This window comes from Lipotes vexillifer, unplaced genomic scaffold, assembly GCF_000442215.2.
Source record: "Lipotes vexillifer unplaced genomic scaffold, Lipotes_vexillifer_v1.1 scaffold408, whole genome shotgun sequence".
In the NCBI taxonomy this organism is placed as follows: Eukaryota; Metazoa; Chordata; class Mammalia; order Artiodactyla; family Lipotidae; genus Lipotes; species Lipotes vexillifer.
Window position 1 is genome coordinate 786,685 of NW_006787469.1, and position 14,202 is coordinate 800,886.

General features: G+C 37.5%; 1 protein-coding gene across 3 annotated transcripts in view; it reads left to right on the forward strand.

Annotated features, from left to right (window-relative positions):
- TMEM87A (transmembrane protein 87A) overlaps positions 1–14,202 on the forward strand; it is a 43,862-nt gene that overhangs the window by 17,093 nt on the left and 12,567 nt on the right. For 2 of the 3 annotated variants that reach the window (XM_007460140.1, XM_007460141.1), the window contains exons 8-15: positions 2,422–2,483; positions 3,258–3,441; positions 4,640–4,739; positions 7,043–7,136; positions 8,636–8,704; positions 10,497–10,605; positions 11,468–11,526; positions 12,467–12,570. In XM_007460140.1, coding sequence (XP_007460202.1) covers positions 2,422–2,483; positions 3,258–3,441; positions 4,640–4,739; positions 7,043–7,136; positions 8,636–8,704; positions 10,497–10,605; positions 11,468–11,526; positions 12,467–12,570 — 781 coding nt within the window. Of the gene's footprint in view, positions 1–2,421; positions 2,484–3,257; positions 3,442–4,639; positions 4,740–7,042; positions 7,137–7,939; positions 8,012–8,635; positions 8,705–10,496; positions 10,606–11,467; positions 11,527–12,466; positions 12,571–14,202 lie in introns of all 3 variants that reach the window. The other variant, XM_007460142.1, reaches the window with a different exon arrangement.

Genomic DNA, 14,202 nt, shown 5'->3' on the forward strand with positions numbered 1-14,202 from the left:
GGTAGCATAAAGTTAGTAATGATATTACTTTACAAAAAAAAAAAATCTTTTTTTATTCTTAATATTGCTTTTATGACTTCTCTTTTTAACTTTTAAAATATTTCTAGAATTCTATTTTACTATATTTTTATCCCAATGAACCAGCTTCTGGTTTTGTTAATTTTCCTATTTCATTGTTTATTTCATTAAATTCTACTTTTGTCTTTATTCTTTATTTCATTTGACTTAATTTTAAACTTTTGTTTTTTATGGATTCTTGTATTGAATGTTTAATTTCCAAGACAGAGATGGGTCTTATTCTCCATAGTAATATGGAATATAGCAGATCTAGGCAAACCAGAGGTGGCCTGGCAGTTTCTAGACCCAAGACATATGTGTATCCTCCTGTATCTAGGCCCATGGCTTCCTAATGAGTAGTAGTCTCAAGGAGCATTTGCCAAGATTTACGTTGTACCTTCTTTCTTTGAAAAGGGTGGAGAAGAAACCTTGCCTCACTCCACTTCAGGCTCTTCATGCATCAAATCTGACTCTGGTTCCCCTTTATCTTAGACTCCTACTAATTTCAGTGATCCCACAGGAGCTGCACCCTCAACTACTGTAGCATACTTTAGGGCCCAGAGTCCACCGTGACCATGGATTCAGCCTCATGCACTGTTCTGAGTTTTTGTTCAGTTTTGATACGTGGAGCTGTTTATCTTGTTTTTGAGCTCATGTCCTTTTTGTTTCCTCTCTTTTTTGTTTTTGTTTTATCCATCTGTTGTTTGGAACTAAAAAGACGATACTCAAAACTTAACTACACCTTGTGAAAGTCCTAAAATTCTCTCTCTAAAACACTTTTATCATCTTTCTTACCTTCATTAAAACCTTTGATGTCTTCCTGTTACTATAAAATATCCAATTTTGCAGCAAGGCTTACAAAACTCTACAAATTGTCCCAGTTTACCTTTTGCTGCCTTGTGTCAAAATGCTACTGTATGGTACCATATGGAGTCTCAAACTACATATTGTTTAAATATGTCATGCATTTTCACACCAGTCTTCATTCATGTAATGTCCTCTACCTGGATGGCTTTTTACTTCATCATAGAAAATACACACTCATCCTTCTGGGTCTGGCTCAGGGGCACAGTTCTCTGTTGCTTTCCAACTCCCTGTCCCCTGAAGATAGTAATCCACTAGATGGCAGAAAACATCTACATCTTTCCATCTCCTATATTTTCCATAGTGTGTGTCACATGGTAAGTGCTCAGTAAATGTATGTTATATTTTAGCATAGAGCAGGGATTAGCCAACTTTTTCTTAAAGTGCCAGATAGTAAATGTTCTCTCTGCTACAACTACCCAACTCTGCCACTGTGGTGTAAATGTAGCCATCAACAGTATGTAAGTAGGTGGATGTGACTATTTTCCAATAAAACTTTGGAATAGGTGGCCAGATTTGGCCCATGTGCTATATTTTGCTGACCCCTGCTGTAGAGTCAACAAAGAATTGACAGATATTTACTAATTATTTTATTTACTCCTTTAGTAAATTAAGAGGGCTTAGATTACTAACCAGTTCAGCTATGAAATTTTTGTGATTGCTATTATGGGATGCTTCTTTTCTTCATATAAGTATTAGACCTGATTTACTTTTAATAATGGTATGTCCTTTTTGCTTGATAAAAATTAGTAGGAAATTTTTGTTGAATAGTCTCTCTGGAGATAGATATCACTTCTCAGATAAATAAGTTTATTTATTAATCATACTTAAAATTTATCCAAGTAGTTTTATCAATTACAATTTTAAAGTAGTTATAGGTTTGCTTCAGGAAGGCAAATCTTTCAAATTCTTGTTGTTACTGTCATTTGTTCTGCTTCATTAAACATTTCCTTATTATTAAGCACCTTCTGAAAATGATATATTATTATGAAAGTCACATAAAGTTAAAGTAGGTAAAAATGAAAGAAAGCAGTAGGAAAATATAGGTAAGGAGAGAGAAAAGAACAAAGAGGGCAGCAGAATGAAGGAATGAAGTCCATTACTTTTCAGAGCATATTAGTGATGTAAGAAAAAGCATACATGAAGTATGTTTGGAATTTAGAGGAGATGGGGAATAGTTCCACTTGGCAGCTCACCAGGTTTTGTGGAGGAAGTACATTCAACTTAGTCTTTAAAGAATGTGAGTATGGGAACAGACGGCTTTTCCACCTAAGATACTGACTAGAGCAGAGTCATGCTGAGGCCTGTGCAGGACACAGCACAAACCATCAGAACACTTCATGAATTTCAGAGTGCTTTACAAATGTAATATTCACCAGGATTGAAGTGGATAAAAGTAAATTACCAATGGAGTTTTCATTAATTTCATCAAACAAATATCAATGTTCTTGTTTAATTTTTTCATTCTTTACATTAATTCTGAGGACTGTGTTTTGGCAGTGACTGTTGAAGTGAAAGGTCCCTATGAATACCTCACCCTTGAAGAATACCCATTGATGATTGTAAGTGAACTTATATTCTTTAACCTCAACATTAAATGAGTTTAACTTGAAAGATTGTCCATGTTTTGTGGCAGTATTAAAGACTTGTTCCTGAACAGTTCCGAAAATACTGCTTATAGTTCTGTACTTACTTCCTACTAGAATGTGATCTTGGAAGTGTCAGTGAACCCCTCTGTGCCTCATTTTCTCATTTGTAAAATGAAGTCAGTGACTTGTGGAATTTTAGATTTGGAAAGTACCTCACCCCTCACATCCTCTCTAGGATCCAAAATGGGGTACTTCTTAAAACCCTATAGTTTCTGATCCCATTTAGGATGAGTAAATGATGACACTTTCTCCTTGTCAGTCTGTGTGTCTGAGAACATCCTTAATCTGTTTTCAGATTTCTTTTGTTTGTGGGGTTTTTTTCTTTTTCCTTGTGCTTTTATAGTTTTCCCACTCTGTTGTGTTTCCTTGTCTTCAGCTGTATCCTAACCCTACCGTGCCTTTTTTCCTCTCATTGTCTTCATTTAAATAATTTTAGATTGTGAGTTGAAAAAACTCTTTTAATACAAAAGAGTGGTCACTCTCTAAGGGAGACTCTTAGGTAGTCTCTCTCTGCCCGAGATGAGACAGTTTTTTCATCTTAGTATTGAACTTCAAAGAAATAAAATAATTTTTAAAATAGAAGGTGTAGTATGTATATTTTTTACATTATGTTAAGACTGTGTATTGATTCTAAATTGGCTCTTGGCCTTAATCCTTCTTTTTCTCTTTTACCCACTTGGATGACAGTTTTTCATGGTGATGTGTATTGTATATGTCCTATTTGGTGTTCTGTGGCTGGCGTGGTCTGCTTGCTATTGGAGAGATCTCCTGAGAATTCAGTTTTGGATTGGTGCTGTCATCTTCCTGGGAATGCTTGAGAAAGCTGTCTTCTATGCAGAATTTCAGAATATCCGATACAAAGGAGAATCTGGTATGTGACCAAAAAATGTTTGCCAGTTTGTTAGTGATTGACAGGTGAAACTGAAGACAATTTTCCTAAGGTCAGCAGTCATTAAGTAGCTGTAACTTTGCAGTTACTTAATTATTAGAATAACTTAAGCAGCATCACTATGATTGTGACTTTGTTTTTAATCTCTTAAATTGTGGGTTCAGTTATTTAAGAGTAATTTTATTGAAATAAACTCACAAAAGTTACTAGAGTAGTAGCCAGTTTGGGACTATTATTATCATTATTGAATCTCAGTTGCTGTTGATTTTTAAGGTACCATTATTATATGCATCTAAGAAAGAAGGTAAATGCTGCTAATTTAATTGTAAGATGCCATTGATTGTAAGACCTACCTTGATTTCAGAGATACTGGGTTGGGGGCCGGGTTGGTAAAATATAGTAATACCAAGAAAATAGGAGGGTATTTATGGTTTAGTAAGGTGAACAGGTAGTGACAGAAATTGTTTCGTACTGAAGTTTTTTTTTTTTGCGGTGTGTGGGCCTCTCACTGCTGTGGCCTCTCCCACCGCGGAGCACAGGCTCCGCACGCACAGGCCCAGCGGCCACAGCCCACAGGAGCAGCCGCTCCACGGCATGTGGGATCTTCCCAGACCAGGGCACAAACCCGTGTCCCCTGCATCGGCAGGCGGACTCAACCACTGCGCCACCAGGGAAGCCCTGAAGTTTTTTTGTGTGATAGCTTCAGTTCTCTCTCATCAGACCATTTAATTATTAATAATTCTTGTTGCAAGATATACTAATTAGATCTTTCCCTGGTCTTGAAAATAATAGATGTGAAAGTGAGTTGAAAATTCTGTGTTGTGTTTTGTGCTCTCCTACATATAGCTATATTTCACAGTTTTTTAAACTGGGAGGAATATTCCTTAGATGCTATAAATTGTTGAAGTAGGCTGAGGTATTTTGCTGAGGTTTTAGTGAAGCGGGAGGTGGAGAGGGAGGGTAAATTGAGCACACCCAGATTGCTATCCACGTGAGTAAGATACTAAGTGATATCAGCTTGTAAACATCGCAGAAGAGGTATTCTTTTTAAGTAGGACTAATATCAGTGCTTATTCTGAAGAGTGTTAGAAATCTACATTCTGGTTCTAGAATTGTGCCTTTTCCCAAACCTAGTTTACATACTGCATTCCCCCCCCCCCCCCTTTTTTCTTTCTTACAGTCCAAGGTGCCCTGATCCTTGCAGAGCTGCTTTCAGCAGTTAAACGCTCACTGGCTCGGACCCTGGTCATCATAGTCAGTCTGGGATATGGCATAGTCAAGTAAGTATTCTTCCTATATGGAAGAGCAAATTAAAATGCTGATTAAATTGAAACAGTGTTGCAGGTTTCCAGTGTAATCCTGAAAGCGTCGATATAAGAAATATTTCTGAAATCAAAGGTATCTGAAATATTGTAGATTTGTATAAGTTGGAAAAATGTTAGTGTTTCATTTTACTACTTAGAATTTAAGGAGCATCTGCAGGAAAACCTGCAGTATAGCAAATGACATTGAAACATCAAACTTTTAGAGTAAACTTATTGTGACTTTCCTCTTCCAAAGTGTTCTTGCAAATCATATTTTTTTAATGGGAAGATCATTCTTGAGTGTCTTCTATGTATTAGACATTGTTCTAGGCCCTAGGGATACAGCAAGAAAACAAAAGACTTGGAGTTTACATTTGTGGACAGACTGGTGCACAGATAAAAATATGTGAGTAAAATAAAAATACGTGAATGAAAAATCTAATATGTCAGTAAGCAGATAAAGCAGGGAAAGCATATAGAGTTCTAGGCAGGAGGTGGAACTTTCATTTGTAAATATGGTGGTCAAGGAAGGCTTCACTTTGGCAGTTAAGCAAAGATCCCAGTTGATGAAGAAGCTATATGTACACCAGGGGAAGAAATGTTAAGATGTGGTCAGATTCTTTTATATTTTGAAGGTAGAGCCAGTGGACTTTGCTGGTAGATCAAATGTGTGATGTGAAAGAAAAGGAATCAAGGATGATGCCAACTATTTTGATCTAGAATCAAGGATAATGTCAACTATTTTGATCTAAGTGGAAGGACGGAGCTGACGTTTACTGAGTTCAGGAAGATCTTAAATGGAATAAGTTTGGAGTGGAGGCAGGATTAGAAGGTTAGTTAGATATCCAAATGAGGGAAGTAGGAGGGAGAAATTAAGGCAGAGATATAAATTTGGGAGTCATAAGGATGTAGCTGTTATTTAAAGCCATTAAGACTGGATGTGATCATCAAGGAAGTGAGTGTATACAGAGAAGAGGTCAAAGGACTGAGCCCTTGGACTATTATTATTTAGAAGTCAATGAGGTGAAGTAGAATTAGGACAGAGGAAATTGAGTGGTGACCAGTGAAGTGGAAGACAAAGCTGATCACTGTTTCAAGGGGGGAGTGATTAATTGTGTCAAATAAGAGGATTGAGAAGTGATCACTGGATTTAACTACATGGAGGATATTAGCGACCTTAAATGAGAACAGCTTTGATGAAGGGGTAGGACAAAAAGCTTGATTGGAGTGAGTTTAAGAGAGAATAAGGGGAATTCTCTCTTAAATAGGGGGAGAGGAATTGGAGTTAGGTATAGACAGTTATTCAAGGAGTTTTGCTTTAAGTGGAATTAAAGAAATGGGGGACTTTAATTTTTTTAATTTATTCATTCATTTAAAGGAGTTTTGCTTTAAATGGGATTAGGGGAATGGGGGGGTTCTCACTTTTAAAATGTATATATTCATTTAACATATGTGGTTGCCTCCTGTATGCCAGGCAGTATTCTGGGTTTCTAAGATAACACCATTGGGGAAATAAATTCCTGCTCATTTGCAGTTTTTCTAGCATATAACAAAATATAAGAACAAATATTGCTAAGGCTTAGGTAGGCATGATTTAAGGCAGTGCACCTCATACTGTAATGCACTAATGAATCACCTGGGGATCTTGTTAAAACGTAGATTCTGATTCAGAGGTACTTTGAGTATCAAGGATCGAAGATTTTTCCTCCTTGACACAGAAGCTACTCAGACTTTTCACATTTTGCTGGATTTTGAGCTTGATAACAGACTATTTAATGAGTTTTAATAAGATTTTGATTGTATTAAGGAATTGTTAACATTTTTAGATTTGATAATGTTATTGTGGTTATGTTTTTTCAAAGTCCATATCTGTTTAAAAACATACGGAAATACATATAAATAAAAGGTAAGATCTAGGATTTGTTTCAGAATAGTATGGGAGGATGGGAAGTGGATGAGGTGTGCATGGGGCAGGATTAGATGGCTTTTGGGACTGGATGATGGTTTTATAGGGGTTCATTATACTATTGAATATGTATCAGAATTCTCTGTAATAAAAAGTTTTTTAAAAAATGCAGTAACCAGGGACCGGATCTCAAGTTCTAGAGTTCACTGTCTTGATTTAAGACCATATGTCTGTTTGAGTTTTTCTCAGCTGAATCAAGTATGTCTGGCTTATATCTGTTAAGTTGTTGGCCTGCGAATCAACATGAGTTTTTGTTACTTAGCTTGTCTCGGGGTTTGTTGCATTTGTACTCATTTCTTTGCTTCCTCTTTAGGCCTCGCCTTGGAGTCACTCTTCACAAGGTTGTGGTAGCAGGAGCTCTTTATCTTCTGTTCTCTGGCATGGAAGGGGTCCTCAGAGTTACTGGGGTCAGTATTGCTTAATCAGATTTTTTGTGGTCATTTCAGATATATAGTTTTTGTCTTGAGGAGGTTAATTGGAAATGTCTGTGGGCTTCTTTACTACTTCCTCTAAGTCACCTTTGGGCTCTGGTTTATCAAAGGTATGTATAATTCATTTTTTCTTTTTAATCTATCTATTAGAGCTTCATAAATTTAATGTGTGATGGGGAATGAACGCTTTCCCACCTGTCCCCAGATTACTGCTTATTTACTAGTTCCCCAGTGGGAAGCAGCAGTGGAGTAGCTGGCTCCATTCTTGCATAAGTGACAAACATTGTAATCATGCACTTGCTGGTTAATCTGATTTTTGTTTTAAAGTGACAGTGCTCTTTTCTTAATCAGCACTTGCATTTCAGAGGCTTTCTTAAAATTCAACTGATTATATTTTACATAATTATTTATAATTACATAATTATGCCTTTTGTTAAGGAAGGAAACCAAAGCACTGAGACATGGGTGATAAAGAAATTTATGTTAGAGCTGGATTAATGTGAAGAAGTGGGCCTCCCTAGGTCATTCCAGTTATTTTCCTATTTATTGAAAAATTTCTGTCTGCAATAACTTGTTAGATTCAAGATGGTAAATGCTGTAAACTTTTCTCTCAATTAAACTGGGCTTAGTTAGTTTTGCAACAAATTGCCCCTTAAATGAAACACTTTATGGATGCAAATTTGGTTTTCAAACCACACTGTCCTCTGTATGTAATTTCCTTAGACTTTCAGCAACTTTAACCACCTGTCAATTTCATTTTCTTTCTTCTGCTGCTGTAGTGTTTTTCTTATCCCTTGGCTTTGATAGTAAACCTGGCCCTCTCAGCAATTGATGCCTGTATTATTTTATGGATATCCTTTCAGTAATGCCCTGGTGATTGGGTAGTTAGGGTTAAATAAATAGCGTCTTAAACTTTATGAAAGCAAGCAGCATAGTTTTGGAGATAGATACTTGCCTTACATCTTATTTTGAAAAATACATTGTATATTACAATTCCAGAAATCAATAATTCTTAGTATATTAATGATGCAGTAATTTTAAATATGAGAAGGATCTTTAGGACTTATAGCCAAAACCAAAATGATGGGAAATGATAGGATGGAATGGGAACTTATACTGCCATAAAGTTTTTGGTGTGGTCGCTTCTTACCATCGATCTTAGTTTAGGGTGCTAAGAACTCTATTAGCACGTTATAACTTTGTATTAAAAACCCTTATTAGTTAGCAGCACGTTTCATTGTACTGAGATTGTAATCAATAATTTGTGTGAAATGCTTACAGCTGTATATTATACATGATGGTTTGTCAGAAGGGAAGAACGATGCAGGTGCCAAATGTTACTCCTTTTTGTTTTCTTTCAGTTCAAATGCAAAACCACTCCAGATGATTATATAAATGCAGAATCTTGCGCTGGTTTCATCTCTGTTCCTCTCTGGACATCTCTTTTTTCACCACCTCTTTTTCTTTGTCTGCAGGCCCAGACTGATCTTGCTTCCTTGGCCTTTATCCCCTTGGCTTTCCTAGACACTGCCCTGTGCTGGTGGATATCCTTCTCATTGGATTCTTTGATGGCAGTACATTTTCTCCTTTTGGAGATGGGTTTCCATTGATCTTTCTGCAACGGGTTTTTTTTTTTTAACAGTTTTGTTGATTACTCCTTAGTCTGGGAATAGGGTGTTTTTAGTCTTAACAACCTGAGGCCTCAGGTAAGCAGTTTTTTTGGTTTTAATTATTAAAATTGCATCAGAAATTGGTGACTGTGATCTGAGCACAAGATAAAAGCTTGTGGCTTTCCTTTTTTTTTTTTAATGAACATTTCACTTTGATTTTGGAGTTATTTGTGCACCCCACTTAGTGTTAGAATCACTGGCCGCTCTGCTCCTGACATTTCTTTCAGCCTCTAGGAATTATTAAATGCTTTGAAAATTATGAAAAGATTTTGATTCTTAAAATGTGGTTTGGGGACTACATAAGGTTGTTTGACTCTCTTAAAATTCTATGTAGGTTTAGCAGATTTAAATCCTTACAGGGTAAGTGTTTTATACCCCTGTTTAAAAGCTGACTTGGGATTGTCTGAAGGCTTCCACTCTTTGAAGTAAATACTGATTCATTTACCGGTGAAGTCAACCAGCACGTAACAGACAAATTTCTATTTAAGTAATCTTTTTCTCTTGCTTCTTAAAATTAAATACTGTTTATTAGGGACTTGGCCTATTGGATGAAGGGTTTGACTTTTGGGACTTTTATCCTTTTTTTTTTTTTTTAAATTTGTGTTGGTTTTTGTATATTTGCTTCTATGTGCAATATTATTGTCTTGATAAACGTTATAAATGGCTGAATGTAAACAAAATAATAATTTTATGAATTTGAGTAGATTATCATATATCAAAAATCTTTGAAATTGAAGTGTTCTTGTTTCAAATGGTCAAGCTTTTCTAGATCAATATCTTTCAAGTGTGCTTTGTGAACCTCTATAAATATTGGGAGGAGTGGAGAGAGGAAACTGGGACTGGACCAAACAATGAGATAACCCAATGTTTAGGTAGCAGCTTGTTAATAAGTCTTTGTCAAAGCACAGACCAAGCTCCACCTCATTCATTTTTGTATCTGCTCATTCTGAAAGTCAGACATGAGAGCAGATATCCTCTTCAGTAGTCATCAATTCCCTTCCTGTCTTCTGTGGCAACTTCTACTTGGGAATTATGTTCTGAAAATGGAGAGTCATTACTTTTAGAGCCTAACTGCCTGGAATACTCAGCCAATTGTGATTGTACTGTCCTTTTAATTCAGGATTGGTCTGGCAGCTGATGGCAGTTCTCTTAATATGGCACAAGGGGTCTAAGTGTAGAACTCTGGAAGTTTGTAGGCATAAGTGTATTTATGACCCTAGACTGGATTAGCTGGGACAGTGAGAACAGAGTTACCTACCTTAAAGGAAGAGAGAAGATAATGCTAACTTCTCTTCCCTTACCTGTTACTCATTTTCATTTCATTTTCTTCCATTTGTCTTTTTTTCTTTTTTCTTTTTGTTTCTCTAGAAAGCTGCTTCCTGTCTTTATTTCTCTTTTTAATATTTTCCTCTTTTCTTTTTTCTTCTTATTTTTCTCCATTCTCATTTTATCCTGGTTCTGTCTTCTCTTCAGTATCTCATTGAAAATGAAGACTTTCTTATTAATCATGGTGAAGCTTGGAGTGTTTGTGAGATTGAGAATAAGAGAGCTGTAAGGCCTCTGGGATCCATAGCTCTATCATTATGACCCAGATCCCCAGAAACTTGAGGATTAATTTAATAGCTTATGGTTTTTCTGAATGTTGATTTCCTTGACCTTCAAACACATATTTATTAGCCTGACTCAAACAATGAAGCTATTAAAACTTCGGAGGAACATTGTAAAACTCTCTTTGTACCGACATTTCACCAACACACTTATCTTGGCAGTGGCAGGTAAGTTGGGGACTTTCTTCCTGATGTTTAAATGTGATCCTTTTAGAACAGAGATTCTTAACCTGAGAGGTTATAGGTGTGCTCTGTAAAATTACATAGAAAAGTTTTGTGCATTTTACTTGGGGAAGGGGTCTTTAGCTTTTGTCATTCTCCAAGGGGTCTGTGGTTCAAAAAAGATTGAGAACCATTTAGTTTAAGTATAATAGATGAAAATTAATTCAGCTGTTAGTATATCCTGTCTCCATTCTTTTTCTTGAGGCAAGTTAGCTTGAGTGCCATAGAGCATTCACATTCCTTTTGGAAGACATTAATACTTATTTGGTTTTATGTATGTTACTAAGCATGCATAAAATATAAACATTAGGTAGACCATAGCCAAAGTAGGCTTATTTTCTGCCTTTTGGCCCTTGTAGCAGGAAAAGTGAAGTCTGGCCTGTGATTGGAACCAACAGTTGTGTTTGTCGTGCAGTCATTTTATCAGCCTTTTTCCCCCCCATCTGACCAGCTAAAGAAAAATTAGCATTACTATACTAAGGATAAAGGAAGGGGAAAAATTTTATTATTGATATTGCTGGGAAAAGCCACATTTCCAATAACTTCATTTCCAATTCTCAGGGTTACTGAAGTAGCCAGATAGTAAACAAAACTATTCTTTAAGTACAGAAAGGTTTGACAGGAGTACATGGGCCTTGTATAGAGTAGTTAAGTAAATTTGTATTGAATAAATATGTTAAAATAACAGAAAGTGACAGTGATGTTTGGGGGTTAGGGATGTGGGGGATTCCACTTAACCAGAATTGGAGAATGTAATTGAGGATGTAAACCAACATTCATACTGACCAGGTTTTATATTTCCTCTTAGCATCTATTGTGTTTATCATCTGGACAACCATGAAGTTCAGGATAGTGACTTGTCAGTCGGTGAGTTAACAAACACATGCATTTAGGAATAGTGTACTGTTTGTTATACACAGACAATGATGTTGATGACAGTGGTAAGGTTTGTACCTTATAAAAAATTAGGGTTAGGGCTTCCCCACTGGCGCAGTGGTTGAGAGTCCGCCTGCGTATGCAGGGGACACAGGTTCGTGCCCCGGTCTGGGAAGATCCCACATGCCGCAGAGCGGCTGGGCCCGTGAGCCATGGCCGCTGAGCCTGTGCGTCCGGAGCCTGTGCTCCTCAACGGGAGAGGCCACAGCAGTGAGAGGCCCGCATACTGCAAAAAAAAAAAAATTAGGGTTAGGTCTCCACTCTGAGGGTTAGAATGCTTCTCTCCTCCTGAGTATTCTATATGTATCATATACTATATATACTAGTAGTTCGAGAGAATTTTATAAGTGAACCACAGTCTGCCATAACCCAATTTTGCTTTAACTGAAAATTCTCAAATAAGAAATCCAGAGTCTTAAATATTAAGTATGTGTGAATAATGCTAATCTGGGTAAAAACCATGTCCTTAAGGTCTGAGCACAAAGACTATGGCCAGTAGCATTTCTTTGGAGGCAGCTAAGGCTCTGTTTTGGTAAAACTAAATAAATGAAAACGAAAATTATAAAAAATAAGATGTTACTTTCTCTTGCCTTATATAAAAACCCTTCCCTAAAGATTCTCAGAGCTATAATGAAGCATTGACAAGCACTCTGTTTGGTTAGTGCCTTTTCTTTAACAATGGTAATCACTACAAGGGAAGAAATTAGGTTCATTCACTTTGTGCTTGGCACAGTGCTTGTTAGCATATATAGCAGGCCCTTAGTAAATATAAGTTGAATGAATAAACAAGTAGTTCTTGTTCTATGCAAAGGGCTTTGTGAACAAAAGGTTAAGATAATGTATGTAAATGTATTTTTTCCCCTTTTGGTAGGATTGGCGGGAGCTGTGGGTGGACGATGCCATCTGGCGGTTGCTGTTCTCCATGATCCTCTTTGTCATCATGGTTCTCTGGCGACCATCTGCAAACAACCAGAGGTTTGGGGATTCTTCTTATTTACGCTGCTAACCATTGAATGGCCACGTTATCGATTGGGGTGGTTCAGTGGGTGACACTGTCAGGGTCCTATCATGTAATGGAAACAGTACTCATTGGGTCTGGACGCAGGAAATTGGGTTCATGTCTCAGCTCTCCTATTAATTTGAGTTGTGTTTTTTGGCATGCTGCCTCTTTTCACCTCTCTGAACCTTAGTTTCCTCTTCATAAAAGAGGGGGAATTGATACCTATTGATATGAGGTCCCTTTCAGTTCTGACATCTTCTGTTAATATAAGTATTTGTATGGGTAAATAAGGGAGGTAGATAGATTGTGACAATTGTAATGAGAGTCTCACCTATCTAGTGTCCAGAAGGAAATAACAATTTCTATAGTCGGTAGCTCAGCTTATTTTGTAACAACAGAGAGGGTAAAATGAAAACTTAAGTGACTGACTATGGAATAAAAATCAACATGTGAATTTGCTTTGTCTAACTATAGGCAAATCTCAGTTATTTACAAATTGGCTATCTTTATTTTGTTATTAGCCATGCCTTTATTTCCCTTCTTTTTTCCCCCTTCTTCATGTGCTTTTAGACAGTTAAGAGCTTATATTATGCAGCTATACCACCGAAGAAGGAAAAGGATGAGATGGTATAACTAAGGGTCTTGTGACCCTCCTTTACATTAATCTTCTTTTTTTTTTTGTAGATAGACCTCTTGCAGATTTATTTCTGTGTCATGTTATATATAGATATATGTATATATACTCTTTTTATTACAATATATCCCTTGCCCTTCCCCCACCAAACTCACAAAAGGAAGTATAAATTCTTCCAGGATGGCCATCAGGCTTTCTAAGATAGCTAGGGCCAAGAATGAACCATCTCACAACAGCTCAAGAAACAGCTGCCCTTAGGCTATGGAGTCATCAAAGCAGTAGCATCAGGACCCAAGGTCAGGAAAGAGGAAAGGAAACAACAGCAGTGTGACAGGATTCTGGGTTGAAAGTATCCTAGGCTTTCATCAATGACTCCTAGAAAGGCAGGCTGACTCCCAGAACTCTCAGGATGGGAATAAAGGTGGGAGCCCTGTGGCTCTTCAGATGCTCCCCAAATAGCCTGGGGGCAGGGAGTAGGAGCTGGGGGTTAGGTATGCAGGGCTGGGGTGGTGGGAGAAGGAACACGTGTGGGTTATGCTGAGGACATAGCAGCCCCGCCTACTCAATGACATATAATAAACAGGGACGGATGCTGGCTCCTAAAGCAATAGGGGAGAGAGCGTGGCAGGGAGCAGGAGGGAACAATGGGACACATAAGAAAGTTACATATAGGACTTCCCTGGTGGCGCAGTGGTTAAGAACCCGCCTGCCAATGCAGGGGACACAGGTTCAGCTCCTGGTCTGGAAGGATCCCACATGTCGTGGAGCAACTAAACCCGTGCACCGCAACTACTGAGCCTGTGCTGTAGAGTCCATGAGCCACAACTACTGAGCCCACATGCCGCAACTGCTGAAGCCTGTGTGCCTAGAGCCCGTGCTCTGCAATAAGAGAAGCCACTGCAATGAGAAGCCCTCGCACCGCAACGAAGACCCAACAGAGCCAAAAATAAATAAATAAATAAATATATTAAAA